The sequence below is a fragment of the Anser cygnoides genome, chromosome 4 (assembly GCF_040182565.1).
Source record: "Anser cygnoides isolate HZ-2024a breed goose chromosome 4, Taihu_goose_T2T_genome, whole genome shotgun sequence".
In the NCBI taxonomy this organism is placed as follows: Eukaryota; Metazoa; Chordata; class Aves; order Anseriformes; family Anatidae; genus Anser; species Anser cygnoides.
In genome coordinates this window covers 32,196,079-32,219,832 of record NC_089876.1, presented here as the reverse complement: position 1 = coordinate 32,219,832, position 23,754 = coordinate 32,196,079, and the positions used below count along the sequence as shown (strand labels likewise).

General features: G+C 38.9%; 1 protein-coding gene across 9 annotated transcripts in view; it reads left to right on the top strand.

The window, feature by feature from the left end:
- Positions 1 to 23,754, top strand: part of PTPN13 (protein tyrosine phosphatase non-receptor type 13) — a 129,708-nt gene that overhangs the window by 95,858 nt on the left and 10,096 nt on the right. For 7 of the 9 annotated variants that reach the window (XM_048074371.2, XM_048074372.2, XM_066996593.1 and 4 more), the window contains 18 exons: positions 1,051 to 1,415; positions 1,583 to 1,757; positions 3,018 to 3,176; positions 3,510 to 3,681; positions 3,780 to 3,990; positions 4,941 to 5,011; positions 6,672 to 6,733; positions 7,452 to 7,608; positions 7,933 to 8,109; positions 9,396 to 9,478; positions 10,714 to 10,769; positions 11,698 to 11,801; positions 13,016 to 13,164; positions 13,796 to 13,886; positions 14,607 to 14,944; positions 15,478 to 15,693; positions 16,845 to 16,907; positions 17,863 to 18,695. In XM_048074371.2, the coding sequence (XP_047930328.2) occupies positions 1,051 to 1,415; positions 1,583 to 1,757; positions 3,018 to 3,176; positions 3,510 to 3,681; positions 3,780 to 3,990; positions 4,941 to 5,011; positions 6,672 to 6,733; positions 7,452 to 7,608; positions 7,933 to 8,109; positions 9,396 to 9,478; positions 10,714 to 10,769; positions 11,698 to 11,801; positions 13,016 to 13,164; positions 13,796 to 13,886; positions 14,607 to 14,944; positions 15,478 to 15,693; positions 16,845 to 16,907; positions 17,863 to 17,940 (2,727 nt within the window). In that variant the 3' untranslated portion in view covers positions 17,941 to 18,695. Of the gene's footprint in view, positions 1 to 1,050; positions 1,416 to 1,582; positions 1,758 to 3,017; positions 3,177 to 3,509; positions 3,682 to 3,779; positions 3,991 to 4,940; positions 5,012 to 6,671; positions 6,734 to 7,451; positions 7,609 to 7,932; positions 8,110 to 9,395; positions 9,479 to 10,713; positions 10,770 to 11,697; positions 11,802 to 13,015; positions 13,165 to 13,795; positions 13,887 to 14,606; positions 14,945 to 15,477; positions 15,694 to 16,844; positions 16,908 to 17,862; positions 18,696 to 19,551; positions 19,734 to 23,754 lie in introns of those variants that run through there. The other 2 variants (XR_010831397.1, XM_048074369.2) reach the window with 2 other exon arrangements.

Sequence of the window (23,754 nt, the reverse complement as noted above, 5' to 3'; positions counted from 1 at the left end):
TTGTTATATTTACTTGCTGGACTTGAGAGATGTTCCAAAGAACATGTTACAAAGCACTCCAGTAAGTAAATCAAAAGAACAGAAGAACATTCTGTTCAACAGAAGGATACTTAGAAAAATTGAAAAAACAAATATTTCAGTAAAAGAGAATATATAGAGGAGTTTGAAATGTAGGCTTTCCATAATACAGGGAAAAAAGTATAAAAGGAATGGCAAAAATTCTATTTAAGTTACTTAATTTTGTGTTCACACTGTTAAATCCATTCAAGTCTGATGGCAGAAACCTAAATGTACAAATAAAAATGTAAGCAAAGCAAAGATTAGAGTAAGAAAATGAGATGAACAAGTGGGCATAATAATACAAACAACTAATCCTATAATCCATTTCTAGTAAGGAATACCTTTAATAAAGGAGCACATATATTAAAATAAGTAAATGATCAAGTGAAAATTTTTGTATATAACACTAACACAGATGGACATGGTCATGAATGCAAGAATTTGGCCATAAAAGCATATGTGAAGCTTATAAACTTTTTTTTTCGTTCTTGGGATTATGTGATGGTTGGCCAAACTGTCTTTTATCCTCACCATAGTCGTTAACTTGGCTAAACAGTCTCCGTTTGGTGTAAATTCTGATGGCTTTTGTAGACTATTGTTTAGCTTTTTGTTTAAAACTTTTTCTGATTCCCTGCTGTGTGAAATCAGTTTGACTTATGTTGCACTTTAACCATCAGTAGTATATTATGCTCCTCATAGCTCAGAAACACCTGTCAGCAGGCTCTCAGAAGCAAAAGCGCAGAGTGTATTTGTTTTCCATAGATGATGTTGCAGTTGTTTAGCAATATATGTTTCCAAGTTCTGCATAATTCATCTTGGCAAAGCTGCATTGAACTTGGTAAAACTGCACCATAGTATGTTCACTGAATTGAGGCTACTTCTAAATGGAAGGGGTCACTGACTGCTTCTGGTAATTTAATGCAGTCTTTGCAACTTTCTTCTCTCTGCAAAATTGGAGTTTGATGCATTAAATCTCCTTGCTTTCTGCAGACTCCCATCCATTCACCCCACCAAGTATTTCCAGATGTCGGCATGGAAGTTTCTGGTCCGTCGACTGGAGAACAGGGTGACAGCTCAGATGAAAATGAAACCATTGATCCGAGCAAGAAAAGACTAAAATCTCCCTCGAGGAGAGATAGCTACAGTGACAGCAGCAGAAGTGGTGATGAGGAGGTGATGGACTCAGCAGCACAGGTGGGCTCTGGCTGGAGTTCTGCCCTATACCAAACATCCGGTGAAGCTGTGACACAGGCACACAGCCAGTACGAGGCACGCAGCGGGCAGGAAGAGGCTGTTCGCACCATCTTGTATTCTGTTCATGAAACTTCTAGCAAGTCGGAGCTAGAGGACGACAGGTACGTTGCTCATAATGACCCTTGTAGTGCTGCAGAAAGTGTTTACAAAAATAGTTTTTTGGACCTACTCATGGAAATACATGGAATACTGTAGTGGTTTGTATATTCATTTATTGGTGATAGGTACATTGTGTAAACTGATCCTTGATTTTCTTGTTTATCTTTAGCACTGTGCCATTGGATTTGCCACTGATCCCAACCTGTAGAACTGTTCCTGATGTTACCACATCCGTTTTAATGAACAACTGTTTTGCTACTCCTGCATCTGAGCTGACTCCACACCTGGGAGGAATGGCATCGTTACTCAGCCAGTTGGAAAAAAATGCTGAAGAATATGAGCCAGTAATGTCCTTTTTCTGCCTTTCAGTAATATAAGCATACTTGTTGCTGTGGCCAACTGGAAGTTTTTATAGCTGTGGTATTGGGAGTGACAGTATGAAAGTTACAAATGTTAATTTACAAAGGGGATAGTTGTAAGTTATACTTGCAGTAAACTGGAGTTGTGTCTTATAAATGGCACATGGACATCTGCCATTTGTAACCACTGAGCTGTGGCTGTTCATACAAGCGTTGGCAGATGCTTTCTGCCTGGGTTTTTCAAGGTTTTTTATGTTTCCCTCTGAGTGTGGAAGCCTCCCTGTATGCATGTATGCGTGTGTATTTCATGTGTCATCTCAGCCTTAGAACGCTTGGCATTAAGCATTTATTGAGCTCTAGGCAGTGTTCTTAGATTAACCTTATATGGCAGTTACCTTGTTTTGTGGTTGTTTGGAGAGAATGGGATAAATCAGGGCAAAAGGGAACTGAGTAGACCCTGTTCTTTGCTGCTTTAGTATCTCTGAATCCCCCAAATTTTCTGCTCTGCCACAAAATGCAGCTTATTTTTAAGATTCTTCTGAGATAGCTTACTGCCACCTGAGAAACATTTGTGTTGTGTATCAGAAGGGACTTGTGCTTCCATAGCCTCCCATAATCGATTCACAGATAGAAAAGAAAATGAAAAGCGAGGCTCGATATTTTTTAATCATGAGAGTCTTCCAAGTTACAGAGCTGTTCTAGCCTATACTCCATTTGGAGAAGTTTTTCCTCAAATCTTCATGGTGCTGTGTGATTTTATGTGCAAGTGAAGTAGATATGCATCTTTCAAACGAAAAATCATGCAAATTAAAAAAGACAAAACATATGCCTGTGTTCAGTTCTAAGAAAAGCTAGTGTTGTATCCCATCGTAAGAAAATATATTTGCCTACTTTAGTTGAATAGCTGCTGCTGTATTGTCTTTCTTGGAAAATACAGAGTCTTTATTGCTTGGCAGCTAGTTGAGGGTAAATTAAGGTGTCAGTTTTGACAGGTACCTTGACAACTCTGTTTAGATAATGGGCCTTTGGCACAAGGTTAGCTTCATGAAAAAGAGGTCCAAATTAGAGGTAATTACTTGATGCAGCTAAGCTGAGCCTGCTAAGACAGACATCTCAGTACTTATTCAGGCTTGTGTTCCATTTAAACCGATAGGTAAATCCATTTTATATTTCTGACGCTCTTAAATTCAGTGAAGTGTTTGCTTCTGTTTGTATGCGTTGTAAAGTGCTACTTTCTTTCCCTAGGAAGTAGAGCTCCAAGTCACCATGACCAAGTCTGAAAAGGGTAGTCTGGGCTTCACAGTGACCAAAGGTAACGATAACGTTGGCTGCTACATTCATGACATTGTTCAGGATCCTGCCAAAAGCGATGGGAGACTACGACCTGGAGACCGACTAATAAAAGTGAGAGAATTACCATTTCCAGATAGAGTGATTGCATGAAAAGGACAACTTTGACCCTAAAATAAATGTGAACTCCATTGTGTGCTAAAGTAAATGTGCTTAAGGAACAAAGGTGTGTACATTTTGTGAGGCATAATTAGATAGCAGTTAGACAAAAGAAATAAAAGTAGGAAATAAGTATGAGTAACCGCAAGTGTTGTCAATAAAGCATCCATAGTTTTGTCCTTTAATGTCAAGCATCAACAACAGGAACAGTAGTGATTGTTTATTCTAACACTGTCTGTTTTATTTGGAACCTAACTGGGAGATGCTTCTTTTTTTTTTTCTTCGCAGGTTAATGACATTGATGTCACTAACATGAGTCATACAGATGCAGTAAATTTTCTCCGTGCTGCCCCCAAAACTGTCAGATTAGTGCTAGGACGCGTTTTGGAGTTACCCAAGATGCCAGTATTGCCTCATTTACTGCCTGATATTACACTAACATGTCATAAGGAGGAGCTAGGTAACAGAGAATTATACAGCTTTTTTCTCTACTGCGATTTTTTTTCTTCATTTACAAAGCAAGAACTTGATTTTTTTTTTTTTTCTTTACCTACACAGGTCTGGTGTTATCAGGAGGTCATGACAGCCTTTACCAAGTTGTGTATATTAGTGACATTCTCCCCAGATCAGTTGCTGCCAGGGAAGAGAGTCTCCATGAGCTAGATATTATCCATTACATTAATGGAGTAAGCACACAGGGAATGTCTCTGAAAGAAGCCAAAAGGTCATTGGAAACATCCCTTCCTAAAGTGGTGCTCAAAGCGACCAGGTATGTTGTATGTTGGAAGCAAATGCTTCCCTTTCGTTTTACTCAAAAAAAAAAAACACAAATGATTATATGAGTATTTGGGTAAAACGTGTTCATGCTATGATAGCTGATTCACCGGAGTGGTACCAGCTGTCATGTTACTGAAGACTGATGCCACAAAAAGGGGATGTATATTCCCAATTTTTGTGCTTCAGGGGAGAAGGGTACTTGGTACTTGTTGTGTTTTGTGTTTCTAGGGAACACACGGCAGTGTCCATCCATGAAACATAAGTGTTCAAAGTATCGTTTTCAAAATATAACACAGGTTGTTTTAATGCAATTATTCCCTTTTTGTTGTTGTTTAAATCAAACTGCTACTGAGCATTCTGTAAGCATAAAAAGGAGATAAACTGATGTTCAGTGCTTAAATAGTTCTGTCATCGCATGGATGCTCTGGCACAGCCTTGAATGTCAAAACCCTCTGGCACAGATCTTAGTCTACCATTGCATTTTCACTAATCCCTGCTGCTTCTTTTATGGAATACAGCAGTCTAACAAACTCTCCAGATTATTGTGAGTTTTAGTTTTTGCTTGGGACAGAAAGCCTAGTGACATTTACCTCATTTTTGAAATCTTCCAGCCATGCTTGCTGTTCTTTGCTCCCTCCCCACCTTTCTCCTCTGTTCTGTCAGAGAAGGGGAAGAGTTTTGAGGTCAAATCTTTTTGTGGGAATCCAGAATGAAACTCCATCTCTAACCAAGTCTTGGTTCCTTCCCGAAGTAGGAACTAACCAAACTACCAGTGCTTTTATCTCTATTATGGAATATTTTAAAGTTCCAGAGCTCTTGTAATAGACAGAACAACTAGCAGTTCTACTGGTCATCAGATATTGATGTATGTATATGCAATAATTATGCTTTTATTGATTTATATATGTTAATACACATTTCTGTAAACATTTCTTTTCATAGAGATGGTCATCCAGTGCTTCCAAAATCCAAAATCCCCGACAGCTCAAATTCATGGTCAAAAAAATCTAATGGTAAGATTTGCTTGGTTACTTATTGCAGGTGAAATGCATGTGTCCATGAACATGAAGGAACTTGTATGCATCTTAAGATGCTATCCAAGTGCAGTTGCTGCACTGCAACTCCGTGTACTGAGATCAGCTCCAGCAGGTGTCTGCTGGCTCTTTGCTTTAAAAGCTGCACTAAAAGAGATTCAGCAATAGTCTCTCTGTGTTTCTGTTTCTACTGAAATTTAGAAATTTTCTCTAAAAACAAGCCAAAGGAGTAAGTTCAACTGATCTTTTTTTATGATATACTTGTAAAAATAATTATAATAAAAATAATTATTCTACTTGTGTCCCGTATCTTCTGACGAGGCATAAAAATATCATTTTGTTACATTTGCAAGGGCTTCAGGTCACCTGTTAATCGTTTTGCAGACCAAACAAGCCCAAACTGATCTTATCATTCCCCTCCAGTTTGTTTACATTGGGCTGTTTTCCTCCTCAAACATGGTGTCTCCAGTCACACACGACATTGAGTGAGGCTCACAGACAGGCCAAGCAGACAGAAATAATTGGTTGTAGTTTTCTGTAGACAGCATTCCTGTTAATGCTTCCTGAGTGAGATGAGATGAACTTCGTTTGGCTAAATAGTACCTTGTTCACTCACTTAAATTCAGGATGTTTTACCACCTACATTTGCTTCCCTGCTGAACCAATGTTTATGCTGTCACTGTCTTAAGCATTTGTTTCTTCCATTAAAGTGTGGTGCTTGGCATTTGTTGTGATTCATCAAGGTCTTGTTTTTCACACTTGCCTTTAATGTATCAAGATAGTTTTGAATATTGATCTCACCTTGTAAAATTATTGAACTGTTCCATTTCATTGTTGTTCACATACTCGACAACTATGCTAAACATTCTGTTTCAAAAGAGTTAGTCAAGATATTGATTAGGAAGATGCCTTTTAACTGAATCTTCAAAGATACCACCTTAAACTCCCTTCTCTTAGATGACTTGTCATGCATAGGTTCACAACAAGCAATTCTTACCTTTTGGTAATTTCATCTAAACGCTTCTCAGCTTGTAAAAGCATGTGTAAGGAAATCCAGAACTCCACTAGAAGCTACATACACAGCATCAAGTGGTTCCTCTTTGTCTTATTTATTATACCAGTAATATGATGTCTGACATAAGCAATGGTCTTATGTATCATGGTATCACTCTTTTCTTGACCAAGAAGGGAAGGTACCTTACAACAAGGACCAATATGTCAGATGATGTTTATTGAAAAATAAACAAGCAACAAATTACCAGATGTTTGCAGGGTTGTAATCTATACATCTGAAGGGAAAGGAAATCATATCCTGTTTCCCTAAGATGCCAGTGTTGCCTTTACACGTTAAGTTGTTACTCTATTTATTAACATTTGTCTTTTTTTAAAGTTGGTTATTTTTATGAGGAGTCAAGCTTCCCCTTCCATTGAACTTTATTTTATTATGGCTTTTTGAAGTTTTAGTTTGTCAGATGTAAGCTTGGCAATGTCCATTAATCAGACTGGCAGACATGTTACTCATTTCACAATATAATACAAAACATCTTGTTTATTTTATAATAATAACTGATGGGGACTAATTTAATTATGGTAAAAATAATGTTCTTAAGTTGTTGATTTTCTTCCCCATTTTGTTTAGGCTGTTCTCATGGTGATCCCTGTGATAAAACAGAAAAGACAACCGATGCTTATGGGCCCAAGGTAAACGTTTCCTCTATGGTGCGCATTTTCATTAACTAGAGAAAAGAATATAGTTTACACAAGTTAGAGTTTTGTTCCTTTTCTTTTTTTAAAGAAGAATTTAGTTTGACTTAATGCACTGTTTAATTATGCAAATCCCCTGTTGCCATTTGTTATGAAAAAGCAGTGATGATAATAAATATGCTAGTTTTGGGAATTCATCTTCTCTTTCTTTAGGATTGCCTTATAGAAAGACAAGTGATCTTATGAGAGGATGCAAGGCTATTATCTATTCTCTTCCCAGTTCCTGCAGATACTTGCATGTTACATCACCAGATTGCTTTCTCCTTTTCGCCTTTGTTTTTTTTTTTGAGGAAAAGGTGTAATGTGGCACCAAAAGAATTGAAGCCAGCACATTTTATTGAGGATATATAATGTGAAATGTTATTGTGTGTTTTCTTGTAGTAGTTAATTCTTCATCTCTGTGTGTTTTTTTCTTAATTACTTTATTTCTTTTCCTTTGCTAATGTCATTTGAAACTTCAAACAAACTTTAAAGCTGCCAAATGGGCAAGTAGAATTCTGCCCACCCATCACCCAGCTGTCTGAGATGAAATAGGATATGACTAGTTTCTTTGTGCTTTTTGCTAAGTGGAGCTGTGTGCTTTTTACTTGCTAAACTGCTTAAAAAGATGCCAAACTCTTTAAGAGTTAATTTGTAGTGTTCTTCACTTTATTAGGTCAATGGCAATGGCATCCTAGGACCATCTCATGCAAACACAGAAAATAACACCCACCACACAAAAGGACTGATGAATCTCACAGGGTCTGGAGATGTCTCTTCCCTTGGCTTTGCCACTCAGATAGCGGATTTTTCTAAACACAGTGACAAATCAGGTAAGAAGAGATGAGATAAGGGACCATTTGTTTGCGGGTGAAAGAGAATCAAGGTAATAGAGTTTGAATAGACTGAAATTAGTGAAAGCTAGGTTGGCAGTCAACATTAAAAGATCATCTTCAAGCCCCGTGGTGTGCTCTTGAGGAATTAGTTCATGTTGGAAGTAGATATATGAAAATTAGATTTTGCGTCAGAGGGAAATGAGGGAAAGCCATGATAGCAGCTAGGAATAATGCCTTGCTGTCTGCCCCTGTCTTTCTCCTCCTCGTCCGCCCCCAACCCATTTTGGGAAAAATTGACATTTTATGCTATGTGTTTCTCAGAAACAGAGGTTCCAGATGATGAATATTATGATGAAGACGATCACAATGAAGTTGTCCAATACCTGTTGGATGTTGTAGATGAGGAAGCCCAGAACCTCTTAAATCGTAGTAACGCTACATCAGATGCCCAGAACCTTCTACACATCAAGAAGGCCACATCAGAAGATCATCTGTCAGGTACTGTGAGCCACTGAAAAAACAGATGACTAGAAACAACATGCCTTGTGAAATAGGTGCTGAGTAAGCCGCAGCAAGTGTGACAGGTGACATTGAATTGTTTTCTGAAGTGAAAGTTTCCAAAGTAGACTACAAATGGTTGCTGTTTCCAGTGAACTTCAGATGCAGTTAGTATGTCAAGTTCTAGGTTGATAAATCTGAATCATTGCATTCAGTAATCTGGGAGAAAGAATCCTGTTCTGTTCTCAAATTGTTTCATGAGTGGAATTAGTGCCTAGGTACCTAGTTCTTTAGCTGCAATCACACTTTTGGCATTCCAATGTTGCCTTGATCGCAGATTGCAAAATTTGGAAATGTATTGAGATCTCTCAAAACCAAACAGTTTGTTCCAACATGCTTTATCTCTTAGGAAAACCGTGCATCTTTTCAGTAGCTGCTTCTGTTTGTGCAGCTTTATTTTCTTTTTTTTTGGTCTCCTCAGCTGCAGTTGTTACTAACTGAAACTTTGTGTGCAGTATGATTTGTTGTTCTTTGTGGTGTCATGCTATGGATGCTCCCCACTGCTCAAGCAAGATGCTTGCTAACTTGTATAGAGTTTCCTTTCAGAATTGAAGATAAACCTTCCAAAATTGTAACTACTTCAGCTTTTTTGCTGCTCTTTAAGTTCGTTGGCTTATAGTCACCTGTCATTATATTAGAAATCAGGGAATACTAAGGTTCTGGGTGTGCCAGGACCTTACCTGAGGAATATCATTTTTTGAGCTCCACTACTTGCAATTTCTTTTAGCTGCGATCTTCTCTTTGCAAATGAACATATATTGTACATTTAAGACAGGGCAGCAGAGAACTGCTATAGCAGCCAGTTTTTATCCAGAACTTTTGATTAGGACTTGGTAATACAAGGAGAGAGTAGAAGCCTTGTTTATAACCGTTGCAGGTCTAAATGTAATTGAATTGCAGAAACACTGTTGACATGGGAATCTGATGATTTCCTAGCACTGGCCTGCCCGTCTGTTACACTGTGGAACATACATTCTGTTAGCTGTGCAAACAACCTTGCTTTTAATCACAACTCTTCTAGTTAAGAAGGAGGAAGCTGTAGGTCTGATTCTCCAGCACGCTGGTAGTAAAGGGACTTAAAAGTTGTTTCTTGATTATTCTGGCACCTGTGAATCCTGTTACACATGTTTGGCCCTACACAGGAATACATGTCTGAGAAGGTAGTTTCAGGATAACTTTCATTGTGTTCATGCTGTGTCTTCTGCATTCTGATTTTCCTGCTACAGTAGAAATGAATGGGAAGCTGACAGAAGATAAGTCTGAAGATACTGACTGTGATGGGTCATCTTTACCTGAAGATTTTTCAGAGGTGAGATGGCAATAAGATGGCAGACATGTCTGCAGATTTTGTTGTGTCAGTCTGTTTTAATTTATTGTTTTACTTATTTGCATAGGCCTTGTGGAAATAACCTTAACGTGCATTTTAAATGAAATTATCTTTATCAATAGTAGCTTTAAATGGTGTATAAAAAGTTATTTTTGAAATAGTGTATGATTACTCTTTAATAAAATAATTATGCAAGAGAACAAAGCATAGAATTAGCGTAAACTTTTTCTCATATAAAACCAGTTTTTGTTTTGTTCCATGTGTTGTTGTTTTTTGTGATAAAATACCTCATTAGTGTTACTTCAGTCATTTCATCTCAAAAGTTGCCTTGATTCCTGCTCAAATAAGGGAAGTAGTCACAATGAATATTGTGTAGATTTATCTGTGCAACATATAAATTTGAGGCCTCTTTTCTCCTTACTTTTTGCTAGAATTCTTTCATTAACTTGAATACCTTCTACGTGTGATTTACCCTACATTATTACATGTCCTGTTCTGTATCAGTCACTAGATGCGCTAGTATGGTTTCACACTTCAAATTATCAGAACTCCTTTGTATCTGCCATATCCTAGCTGTTGTGGATTTCTCTGTCCAGTCAGGGAGAGCTGAGAGACAAAATGGCAATCTGGCTCTCTGTCACGTTCTCTAGGAGATCCAAAAGTAAAATTAATTGACTATGGCAGTGGAAACTTCCAGGATGGCCTAATAAGCATAAATCATTTTGGAGAGTTGTTCTTTCTCCAAAGGAGAATTTAAATGCCCTCTTCTTTGCTGAGTCATCTTTGTCTTTTGAGTAAGACATAGATAGGAGTACCTAGAATTTAGAGGTAAAGCCCTGTTCTGTTCTTTATGGCAGTGGTGGCTTTTCAGGATGCCTAAGTGTTCACTGTCAGACTTGCCTCATAAGAGGTTTTTAAGGATTACAAACAAAAAAGTCACCTGGAAAAAATGTGGATGGCTTTACTGCTGCCATGAGTCAGGAATAATTTTAAGATAGCTGTTGGCCTTGTTACAGTGCAGCCTTCTTCCAAGTGCTCAGTGTTCTTCTCTGTTATTTTGCATTAGTGAGCTAAAATAGTAAACTCTTACATTATTTGATGCTCTGAACTTAGTCCCCTTCAGAAAAACTCTGTATAACTGCTCACATCCTTGATAATTTAGAGTGGATGAGCATTATGACTATGATCTTGATGTGTGTGTTTTTCTCTTCCACTAGCCAACGCACTTAAATGGTTGTGAAGACCATTGTGAAGAAAAAGCTGTGCCAGAAAGGTAAGATTTCTAGTGTTGCTTGAAAGTAAACCGGTGAGATATGAAGCTCTGAAGAGAGCTGTTACAATGCAAATATAGCATATGTGTGTGTGCAGGGGGAAGAGGGATACGGATAATTATTTATGTAATGTCTTGTTGAATTGCTGTCTGCCTGTTCTTGTTATTGAAAAGGTTATAATTCACCTGAACGTTAGTCACCTTTCTGTGGTTTACTGTGCCCTGGCTGTATTTATTCCTTTGATATATGGTTTTAACATGTAATTAGGACGTGTGTGCAGTCTGTTTCCACTTGGGTGTTTGGGGCTTCCTCTTCTTACATGGAAAACTAAGGATGCGCCTGGCCATGTTTCCAGCTTTTGCTTCGAGACACCTTGAATCTTGGAAATTCACACAGTGGTTTCTCTGTGCTAATATTTGTCCTTAGTCTAAATAGTGCTTCAGTCAAGATGTATGTGCTTCTGTTTTGATAAAGCCTCTGGAAAGTTTGAGTTGAATCTTGGCTTAAACAGTGCCGTTATGTTGTGTAGTTACTTGATATCTTTATTGCCATTCTCAACAAAGGTAGAAAACTTGCAGTTTAAAATAGGTACCCTAGTACATACGTGTTGAATTATGTGAATGGTCCAAATATTCTATTGGACGTTATTTGCCTGCTTTGCCTTTGAAATGTAATTGCAGTGATTATTATTACTAGAGTAATATTGTCCGAGTTCTTTCCCCACTGTCATCTTTTTTTAAATCCCCAGTGGTGATTGAAGGTGATTGGAAAAAAAGTGGGTTGGTTTTTTTTTTTTTTTTTTTTTGAGATCACTTATATGGATCTGGTCCAGAAGAACTCGTAGCTATAAATTACCTCCTGGTAATGTTTCATTAGATTGCAAATGTGTTATCTCTGGGTGTTGTTTCTTATGTTCCTTGTCTTCTGTAGGTCGCCTCCACAACCTCCCTTGAGTCAAGCAGATGAAGATGAAATCACGTGGGGAAGCGATGAATTGCCAATTGAATCAATCAACCAGGAACGTGTAAATAAAGGCAAGAACTTCAGCAAATAATCAACTGAAAACTGAGGATCACATTAAGGAGACAATATGTCAGAACTGAATAGTAAAATGTCTAGGATGTGTTTTGAGGGTGTAGTGATAGGTATAATGGGAAATATAACAGCTCCACCACCCACTGGAAAGGATCTTTACAGCTGTAGTATCTGTGTGAGAGCTGATCAGAACAAGTATTGTCAAGATTTGGCCTCTAGTTGTAGTAGAGTTGAAACCAGTTCTCTCCCATAGTATCTATCTGACAAAAACTGTAGCAACATTTGATGGTTTGTGTGGTTTAACCATGATCAAATCAGTATCTTGTGTGCTTGAAGTAGTACCTGCATGTTCAAATTGTGCAATATTTTCCCCCTATATTGAGTCTCAGTTTTCCACTGTTGCTCAATTTGGCAGGGTGAAGTACTGCGAAGTCTGATGCATTTGGCAGAAGCTAGTCTTTTCCTTTTGAGATAGGATTAGAAATGTCAGCTCCTGAAATTCATACACAGTAGCATTTTGTCTGTAGTATCTGTATTCATTAAAAGAAGTAAAGAATAATCCATGTAAACCTTTTGCCTAAGCTAGTAGATAAAAAGACACTTAATTGCAATAGCAGAGACTTCTGGTTTATGAATTTTTTTGTGTTTCAGAGGAGCGCTGAAGGTCTTACAGGAAGCAGGCTTTATTGGAGAAAACAGTGTTTTTAATGCATCTTACAATTAACATTTAAAAGCCATCTTGACTTAAAAGCGCTACAGATGAATTCACAGGATGTGATTTTTATTTAACTGGAGACTTCTGAACTCATCCATGTTTGTATTTATGAATTTAGTAGATTATTGTTTTTAAGAACCTACATTTAAAGTATATATGGAGTTTATTTTAGTTTAGTTATTGTAAGTTCAGGAAAACATTCCATTTGGTACCTGGATTAATGAAAGCCAATTTTGCTTCTTGCTGTTTGTTAGTTTGGTTTTGCCTGTCAAACTGAGGAACTATCTACAGAGGTAGCAAATAGCATTGAAAAGACTGTTTCACTCAAAGATGCTTTATTGGTCATGCCTTTTTTGTAAAAGATAATAATAATGTATGAGTCACCCCTGCATGGCAGGAAAACCAGTAACAAAGAAATCTAGCACCGCACTGCATTTTATGTTGCCTTAATTTTAGCTGTTTATACAGGCATTTAAATCAGCCTTATTCTTCTGCTAGATTTCCCTTTGGTGACAAATGAAGAGATCTCTTCCCTCCCTACTGTGAATGTGCTCCCTGGAGGCAAGTACTCAGGAGCCAAATTGAAGTCGGTCATCAGGATGTTGCGTGGATTGCTGGAACAGGGAGTCCCTTCTAAAGAGATTGAAGTGAGTAACTGTTTGTCCTTTTAGGTCCTTAGGTCCTTTTTTCTAAAACTTTGCTTTTTAAGAGGATGAAACAGTTAGAAATAGAATGGTTGATTCATCACCGCCTTAAAGACCACAGCGCTTTGATTTGCAGCTCTTTAAAAGGATGAAAAGACTTCCTTCACCAAACATCTCTCCCTTCCCCCCGCCAGCTGCTGAGAGATGAGATGAGGTGGAGCTGGCAGTTCAATTCAAAAATGTGTTTACGTCATTCTTATTTTTAGTAAATTTTTGGTAAATTCTTATTTCATTTCTCTATCCTAAATGAATATACAGGCATGGATAAGGTAAATAAATGCTACAAAATCTAGCTGCAGAATCAGAAAACGGTCCTTTCCATGTCTCAACATTGTTAAACTCTCCTTTAGGAGAAGGAGCTGAAGTATTCACTAGATCACAGGGTTTTTTTCCATTGGTTTGTTTCATGGTGGTGTATTTTTTTAGGTATCTGACATTGGCTTCCTTTCTGTGACCTGATTTTTGTGCATATCCACAGTAGGACTATTTTCTTTGTTTCGTGTCTTTGAGAGACTGCTTTACCACTTGTCATCATTCATTGCATTGTAATGTATAAGTTATTTCTTCCTTGCAGAATCTTCAAGAGTTAAAACCGTTGGATCAGTGTTTGATTGGACAAGCAAAAGAGAACAGGAAGAAGAACAGATACAAAAACATACTTCCTTGTAAGTCCTAACTAATCTGACACTGTGTTGATATTTTGTCTCCATCTGTATGGTCACATGAATTGGATCACAAGTTGAGATGGTTTGATTCCCAGTCCCAGTTCTACTGCTGAGTAGGGAAAAGTTAATGTCATTTTCTACAAGTTTAAATTGAATATTTATAAAGCAGTTTAGTATTGGTAAGCAACAAATTCATGTGGTAGGTAGGAATGGATGTCCGTGGGTTTGGCAGCTATTTGAGAAGGTTCCACTTATTAAATGAGATATATTTATGGAGCCAGAGAACTTTTTTCAGTTTTACCCATGTACATTTGGGAATAACAAACGTATATGCAATTGCCAGTAAGTTTCCTACAATAAAAGTTGGTTTGTTAGCTGGGAGATGAGTTGAGGAGTAGTGAGAACTGACAGAGGCTACCTCTGAGTGAAAAATACTCCAATTCAGTTTCAAAGGTGATGCAGTTTTAGTCACATACCCTGCCTGTCTGTTGGTTAAGTTTCTCCCCTAGCTATCTTCTTTTCTCAAGAAGTACTGACTTGTATCTTAAAGCAAGTATTATATTGTTTTCTGTTGTTTTGGGTTTTCTTTTTAATAAAATTTGGAAACATCTTTGAAGATAAGCACCATGTGGGTGTGCAAGGCTCAGCATCTCTACTGTGTGAAGGTCTGTTAATGTGCATGCATAGCATTAAAGTATTTCTGTTGCGTTGGGATTGCAGATGATACCACTAGAGTACCTCTTGGGACTGAAGGTGGATACATCAATGCCAGCTTCATTCGCATGCCAGTGGGGAACGAAGAGTTCATTTACATTGCATGTCAAGGACCTCTCCCTACTACTGTAGCTGATTTCTGGCAAATGGTTTGGGAACAAAAATGTACTGTGATTGCCATGATGACTCAGGAGGTTGAAGGAGAAAAGATAAAATGCCAGCGTTACTGGCCAGATGCACTCAATAAAACTACCATGATAACTGACAGACTACGGCTTGCTCTAGTAAGATTCCAGCAGCTGAAAGGCTTTATCATTAGAGTGCTGGAGCTAGAAGAGATTCAGGTAAGTGCATCTCATTTGGCATGCTGAGAACTTCTTCCTGGGTGCTGATGTTTTAGTTCTCGTATTTGTGGCTTGCCTGCTTTCAATTGCAATGTCCATGTGGAGATGTAACATGGAGCTTCTCTCTGGCCAATGAATGTTACTGAGCAACTCTTCTGCCTTGCAAGTTGTGCCACTTAGTGACTTTTTACAAGAGAAGGCCTGATGGGCCAGGAGGTGATTTTATGATGCTAGTGTGGCTCTTTATGTGCCTTTGGTCATGTAAACAGAAAGATATATCAGGGTGTAACACTCATTATTCAGTCTGTCTGGTTCATTCCTGTTTTTGATTAACTCAGCCCGCACATTGAACCTTATACAGTTTAATTATCAGCTAGGAGTTTAGCTCGTGGCTTCTCTTGTTTCACTGGATTAGAGACCACTTCCATGGGGCAAATCCGTCTCTTCAGAAACTGCTTCTTTTGAGAACTTACCTGTCTTTTTCTTCATTCTGTGTGTAACATTTTGTTGTTCCTGTTGTTCTTAAACCTCAGACAGGTGAAGTACGACACATTTCCCATCTGAACTTCATTGCCTGGCCTGACCATGACACCCCTTCTCAACCAGATGACCTGCTAACTTTTATCTCCTACATGCGGCATGTCTACAAATCAGGACCCATCGTAACTCACTGCAGTGCGGGCATTGGCCGGTCAGGGACCCTCATATGTATAGATGTAGTTCTGGGATTAATCAGCAGAGATCTCGATGTAAGTACCTGACAGGATGGGTAAGCTGTGCTTTTGACTTGCAGGAGCTGCTCAATGGGAGTTGATCAGTGGTTTCGAGAAAATGCCATGCTTTTGAGGTCAGCATGTAGTCCACATCTTAGTGTAACATAAATGAGGATGTAAAACAGCAGCAGCTGTGCAAATATTTCTTTAATGATGATGGGGATGCAGAAGGGTGCAGGGAGAGATCTAACATCTGGTTCTTGGATTAGATCAGGGAATTTCTTTAAGTGTCCTGGTTGTTGAGAGCTCAGTAACGCTATATGAGGTGCCGCCTAACATATTCTAGGTTGTGCTACAAGGAGATCTACTGAGCAGATTTTCAGAGTGTGGCTTGGGAATAAGAGTGTATTGCCACAAGAGCTCAGGCAAGTAAAGGAAAAAAGTTAAAATGCTTGCCGTACTGGCTGGATATACTGACAGATCTGAGAAACTCTTACGGTAAATGACAGTAGAGATGACAGATGTGACGCTTGATGAGCCAGAGATTGATGCACAGTTGCAGAGCTGCTAAAGGCAAGCAGAGTATATGTTTATGCAACTGAATCCCAATCTTAGTGACAGTGTAACTTCCGTGTTTAAAACAAGTAACAAAAATCCATCAAAAACACACAGTGCAAACACCTTATTCTGAGACAGCACCCTGCTCTCTAGGATGATCCACAGGAGGGTGCTAGCCTCCTTAATGTTTGTATCCTTCGCTGGACCGGTGTAGCAAATGTTTTTGTGAATTTTGTAGAGGTGAGCTATGATGTCATCAGCAGGGTTTCCAAGCACCCACTAAATGTCTAGAACTCGTATAGACCTGTAGAAATTAAAAGCGTTGTGTTAGGTTGGGATGAGGGGCTCTGTTTTCTGTATACTTGGTTCCTGGTATGCGTAAGCAAGAGAGCCAATAGAGGCGTACAGCGGAAGAAAAAAGAGAAAGGTATATGGTGTAGGAGGGCCACATCCTTATCGCTCCAAGATAGCTCATGCTGGTAATCTGCCAAATATGTGCAGGATACACTGAATTGTAAATCGTTTCACTACGAAATGTTTCATGTAGCTAGTTGGATTCTTTTGTGTGATGCTCATTTTCTTACATGCAGTATGTCTTTCAACATTTCACTTGCTGTTTGTTTTTGTAGTTTGACATCTCAGACCTGGTGCGCACGATGCGTCTGCAGAGGCATGGGATGGTTCAGACAGAGGTGAGTCTGGCTTCTCCAGGTTCAGCCTTCCGGCTACAGGAAAGATGCTGGAATTCGAACTCTGATGTGCCAGGAAGCTTTTTGTAAGGCATGCAGTGGTTGTCTTCATGTCCTCTAATGCAATGTTTGTGTTGGGGGAATTAAATCAGATGCTCTGTGCTCTTTCAGTTTGTGGTTAAAAAAATAATAGAGCTGGATTTAGAGTTTTCTTCTTCTAAAGCATATGTTAGAGTAGAAATCAGATGAGCTTTTTTGTCAAAAAGAATTGCATTGCATGCTGAAGAGAAAGCCTAACTATATAGCTGCCGTGAATCGCTGAAACTACTGGAGACATCTTGAAACCACCTTTTAGGCGGAGGTGTTTAACTAGAAATAAATTTGAGTATTTTAGGAGTAATCTGGATCTGGAGCTGTTTAACCTTACTTTGGATTTGCACCACTTTTTGAACATGAAGGACTTGTCTAACTGCAGTTAAAAAATAAACCAGAAAGAACCATCACCCCAAGCTCTCCCACAAAATGAAGATTAGCTCTCAAACCTGTATTGGCCTATAAAACCTAAGATTATAAGATGATAAGATGCCCTGTAATCTGAGTTCTCTATTAGTTAATCTCAGATAGTAATCTGAGTTCTCTGTTAGTTGGAGTGATCAAAGATCTTTAAAGGTCACTTGCTGTCTTCATTTCTGCTTCTGTGAAGTGTTTAGTCTATTCTATTTCACATCAAAAATGAAACGAAAGGATGATAAATGCCCTGTGTAAAACTATACCTTTAGTGGCAGGCAAGTACCTATCCTTGTTTGAAGTTGAGGTTGTATATTTCTCAATTGTCTATTTTTTTGGCTTATTTTACTATAGAAATAGTATTGAAATCAAGTGCTGTGGCAGGTGAGAGTGAATTGCTTAGGTGGTGCAAGCGTTTTTCATGTGTACTCTGATTTCCTTTCCCTTGCAGGATCAGTACATTTTCTGCTATCAAGTTGTCCTATATGTCCTGAACCATCTCCAACAGGAAGAACAGAGAGGGAAATAAAATAATGAATGGAAGTGCTTTTAAAACAAGGAAGCAAGGAGATCTAAAGACTCTCACCTGTTTTATTTGTTCTGCTAATATTATTCCAGTCATTTTCTTCAGTTGCTGTCAAATGTTTTTTCTAAATAGTCTCTTCATCACTCCAGATAAGGTATATAGTATATGGAAAAGGGATAGCTCATGCAATACCACTAGTGTCTTAAGCCCATGGACACATCTGTGAGATACTTGTATAACAGTAAATAATATTTAATAAAAGCTGCATTTTTTTGCAGCATCCTTAATATGTGATAAAGTACTGAAATAAAAATATTTTAATTAAAAAACAATGAAGAAAAAAAATAATCTTATAATACCTCCTGCAGTTCTGCAACTGCTCTGGGGTATTTGTTTCTTCGGGGGGTGGGATAAAGCAGTATTTTTGGCCTGGTCAACTTTATTACGAAGATATTTTACTAGTCTCTTTTAAAAGCTTGTTTATGGCACAGACTTTTTTGTCCTTTTAGTACAGTTAGAACTATTTTATAGAGGGTATCCTGAAATCAGTATTTAAGCTTTAAGAGATGCCTTTTAGCGTAAGGATAGTAGTGAATGTTTACTGTAAGTATCACAGTTAATAATGTTTACTTGATAGAGTTTCATGTATATATTTATATACTTTTACAAAAAAAAAAAGTTGAATTATCAGATGTCTAACCTTATAACTTATTAGGCATCTCTACTCTGTAAATAAAAATACACTTAAAATACACTGATCAGTGGATCTGGGTATTTTTGTGTCCTTTTACTGATTTCCCTGGCCTAACAGGGCATCCTTCCCTAACACTGTGGTTGCTACACTTCTTACATGATTGGCAACAAAAGGGCCCTCCTGGTGCCTGTTCTTCAGTATCCATTTGAGAAAAGCTGCAGAACTGTGGGTTCCGTTCTAGAGAGCTTCCACACTGTGGTGAAAGGAAGAGTTATTTTCCCTTCCCTCCCTGTTTTTCAGCATACGTGGGTGTTGAGACCTGCATCACATTTTTATGGTGGGTTGGTACTTGGATGCTGTAGCAATGAGCTGACAACAATGGAACCTGCTCTGCTTAAACCAGCCACGTTTGATGGGGAAGGCAGGATACTGAGTCCTAAGTAACTTAGTGTTTTAGTGATACTATAAACAGCCAACTGTTCTGAAAGGAAATCTTAGTTTTATGCTCTGTGGGCATTTTTTGATGATGGAAAAACTGCTAGAAGCGTTCTGCATTGCAAGGGTAAAAATAAGTTCAGAGACCTGTGACTCTCCAAGGTTTCACTCTTCAAAATAGTAGCTGTATTGATCTCACTGTCCTTATCTCAGCCCTTGAGCTTTATTTTCACTGTATTTTCTCCCTGTCTGCCTGAGGAGGGGGAGCGAGAAAGCAGCGTGGTGGTGCTGAGCTACCTACCGGTGTGAAACCACCATATACCCCACAGTGTTCTGCTGTCCCAACCCTGGAACGGTCACCATCTAGCTTATTTAATGGCATTATATATTATTAATGGTAATATAACTAGCAATAGCATGACTGAAGAAAGGAAAAGAGCCTTTTTCACTTGTCACAGTAATGCTATGATCTTTATTCCCTCCAGCTTACCAGCACAGCTGAAAAATTACGCCTTTTAAGAGCAGTGTATATTAAGGAAGGAAAACAAATTGTGTGCATAGTGAGAAGCAGAGGCAAATTGACTAGCCATGTTGACAGTACACCTGTATGAAGGAGCTTTAAAGTAACGAGAGAACATTTTCAGGACTACAGTTGTCAACAGGCAAAGTAAGTAAAGACAGCTGATATGCTGCTACTGTTTTCACAAAAGTAGTGAGTTTAGAGGATTTGGGTATGTCTGGTTTTCAAAAATAAAAAATTACATTATTAAAATAAAAATACATTATATTTAAAGCTGTTAAATTCTTCCCTTAGATGTTTTCATATACAAGACAAAAAGTATAGAAACAGGAACTTTTTTATATGCTATGCTATGTGAAGCCCACTTTTGTATTGTGCAAACAATCTGCACAATACAGCAAACAGCCCATGGGAAACAGAAATCAGTGGAAGATTCCAGGATTTGCTTGTTGTTGTCACAAATATGAAGATCTACAGTATGGTATATTGTACCCACTTTCCTTTTAATGATGGGTGCACCAAAGCGGAGGATAATTAGCTTGACCAAACCTTCCCACCCCCAGGAAAAAACAAAGAAAAAATTGGTCTGAATTTCTTCCCGTTCGTGTCTCAGCTTTGAGGAATTTGATATCCAATAAAGATGAAATTGCTCCTTTGTCTTGTACCTGTTGAGGGCACTGAGAAAGGTGGGTATCTGTCTTTTGCCTAACAGGTGGAACTCACCATCTGTGACACTGGGCTGAAATGGACCGCATAGCTCAAAACTTGTTACCAGAAAATGCACATGCTCACACAATGTCATTGCTTAAGCTTGGTATCCATGGGGAATCAGGTTGGAAGCAAGCAGTGATGTTATCTTTCTCCACAGGGTTAGACTACCTGAAATCTTTATGTCCCCTTAAAAGTAGGTAGAGGAAAAGTGATTGAGAAGCTACTTCCCTGGATGGATAAATACTTTGTGATTTCTTAGGAGGCTGACCACATAATTCTCAGGGGAAAAAAAAAATATTGAGTGCTCCCACACACACACCTTTTTATTTACTTATTTTTTTATTTTTTTTTAAATAACATTGCGATGTCTTGCTGATTAAGCAACCAGGGCATGTTAGAGCTGAAAGGGATTTTCCCTTTTATAGGGTATCTGACTTTCAGCAGGAAGTTTACTAGACTAGGGAAAAAGCTGATACATACCCCATTATGGCTCTAATTAAAGGATTGTCCTTGTGTTAACAGGGGAAGGATTCTTTTTTCTTCCAAATAGAATTAGCTGACAGAAGCATATGTGCTTTGCTAAATAAGCAGCCCTGTGCCATTAGTAGTTTATCTGTACTTTGGCTTTTGTTGATGGTCTTCCTCTATGCAAGAGGAGGGCAACGGCCTATGAAGAATTAATTCCAATCACTCCTTGGAGGCTGTTCTGAGGACTCATTACTCTTGTTCCTTGAATGCTTCTAAGCAGCCACTTCTTTCACAGTGGGCTTCCTTCTATAGCTAGCTCAATAGCTATCTGGGGAAAGTAAGTACTTAGGAATGATTGAAAACTCTGGATTGCTTCCCTGCATCAACTGCCCAGTGTTTTGCAGGAAGATCTAAAGGGCAGGAGGGAAAGATTTCAAAAGGTGCTTTAAGTAAAAGGAAGCAGGCTTCTTGCTGGGACGTGGGCTTGTTTTCCATTAAAGCTCTCGTCTGTCATCTTCTGACAGTGCAAGTCCAAACAGCCACTCACTTTCTTGGGTGTCCGGATAATTCCACAGCTGCACATACTTTGTTGTCTGTGTGGTGAGGTGGGACTGAGGAGGACTATGGAAGATGAAACAGGAGAAATCTCAGGAGCTGAACAACTCTGTGCATAGTGAACTGCATGGTAGCGAAGGTTTTCTGGAGTGACTCTGCAGACATGGCAGAAGCCAGTGGTATAACCCACCCCTGCAAACCCCTTACAGGAAGGTGCATCAACAGAATGTCTGGGCCATGAGTACTGCATATGATGAACAACGTAGAATAAAGACAAAATCTAAGCTTTGGAAGCTGAAAAACCAGCTGACTTGCAGGCACTATAATGCTTTTGAAGTGCTTTGGACTTCTCTGCTGAAAAATATTTTCCCACTGGGAAACCAAAGCGGTTTGGCCCCTCATATATGCTTATAACTTCTTGGTTTATGTCATCGTAGTATTTCTCACCCAAACAAACCTGCTATTAATATGCACGATATGTGATGTCCGCTTTAGAGCACCCCAGGGGTAGAAACCTATGGGCCAAGGGCCACCTTTTGTTGAGTGAGTGGGAGGTGTTTTGCCAACATTCAGGAATGTGAAGCATCGTCGGGATGCCAGTCTGAGTTTGTTATGGCATCCACCGATAGTCAAGTTGTAACGAAACCAGGGGCAAACGTGGAATGGTTTGCGGCTCTTCGCCCTGCTGGAGTGGACAGTCTGTTCGGCGCTACCTTTCCAGTTCAGTTAGTTGATCTTGGCCGAACGAAGGGTTCTGGGAAATGTTACTCATCATTTAAGCAGCTTTTGAGAGGACAGCCCAGCAACAGCTATGAATGTTAGAGGCACAGTGAGTTTTGTTGTGTTTCTGTGTTGCGTTACTTGATTTTACTGGTGATACAAGTGTGTCTGGTGTAACCCAGCAGTTATTTTTGTGTAAACTATGAAAAAAGAGCGACTGAGTCACCTGAAAGTCTTGGGAGGGGGTGTGAGCAGTGCTGGTTCATAAAACTGAAGAATGCCTTCTGCAGGTGGCATTCAGACCTGAATTTGAACTTCTCTTGTTGTGCTTTGTTTCTACTGATTTGTCTTGGCTAGTCAAGTGGGCTCTGCAGGGAGCTTTGTTTTGTAATGAGATGTTGGGAGCGGGAGGTTGGTTTTGTTTTAATGAAGGCAAGATCTTGCTGGCTAAAAGAATGGGATCTGAAGGAGAAATTGTTGGGCTGGGAGCAGATTTAGTTACTAATTTGCTTAGATGAGTCCCAGGAAGTGGATTTCATCTCCATTGCTGTACTGTGATGACCTCAGTATTTGTTGTTTTTTTTTTTTTCCTCTGGTAGGGCTGTGACTGCTACTTGATTATAATAACAAGATTCCCAAACAAAGTGTTACCTCTAAATGAGTCAGCTTGGTCACAGAAACAACCTGGTATTCATTAACAAGGAGCTTTGCATGGACTACTTTGTTTTTTCAACTCTTTTAAAGCTAGATATACAGTATTTCCACATTGTCCTCAAGCAGATAGAGATAATGAAATATCCCATTAAAAACACATGACACGTCTGCAGCTGTGTTTTCACATATGCTCATAATTCTTCTCAATTATGTATACGTGTATGTGTCTCTCTGTGTGTATGCTTTTTAGTTCTTTGAATTTCTTTTGGGGGAAGAACATGTTCAGCACCACCTTTTTCTATTGCTGGGTTGTATTCCACAGACGTTAAACCATTTTTATTTTTCTTCATAAAAATTCTTGTGAAAGCTTTGCTGTGGAAAATAAGGTAGTATGCCAATTATTCAGCCTTTCCTTCCTCAAGAACTCGCTGCATAAGTCTGTTTTGTTAGTTCTTGCATCTCCAGCATCAGCAATGCTTTTGGCATTGCCAGTCAGAATTTACAGGCCCTACTGAAGGCTAAGGACAAAAAACATCTTAGTGTTCCTTCCTTGTAGCGTCACCATCCTTTAAAAAGTTTCAGTGTTACCTCAGAGCACTCTTTATTTTTCATACTGGTTTTCAACTTCTTGAGGTGTTCTGTTGAAATAATCTCATGGGTGCCTTTTAGGGCCAGTTGTGCCCCTTTGTGAAACATTTACGGAGTCTGGCCTTGCTTGGATCATTTTATGGTGACTGTGGATCTGAGTTTCATTGCTCTATTCATCTTCCTCAATGCTGCATGTTCTCCTTGAAATCTGTTGCTCTTACAAAGCACTGGCAAAAATCCAGCACCTGGAGTTCCTTTTTCACATCAGGCGTAAGTTTCTGCTTGTACACCTGACAAATTGTACGTAAAAGAATCACACTAGACTCCAATACTTGAAATTCCTACACAGTTGCACTGTTGACAGCAAGTATGTTTTGGATATCTTCTCCCCGGCCCATGAGGCAAATGGAGAACTGGTTAAAGGAAATATGACGGAGCGCTGGCAATGGAAAATGAAGCCCCTTGCCCCTCA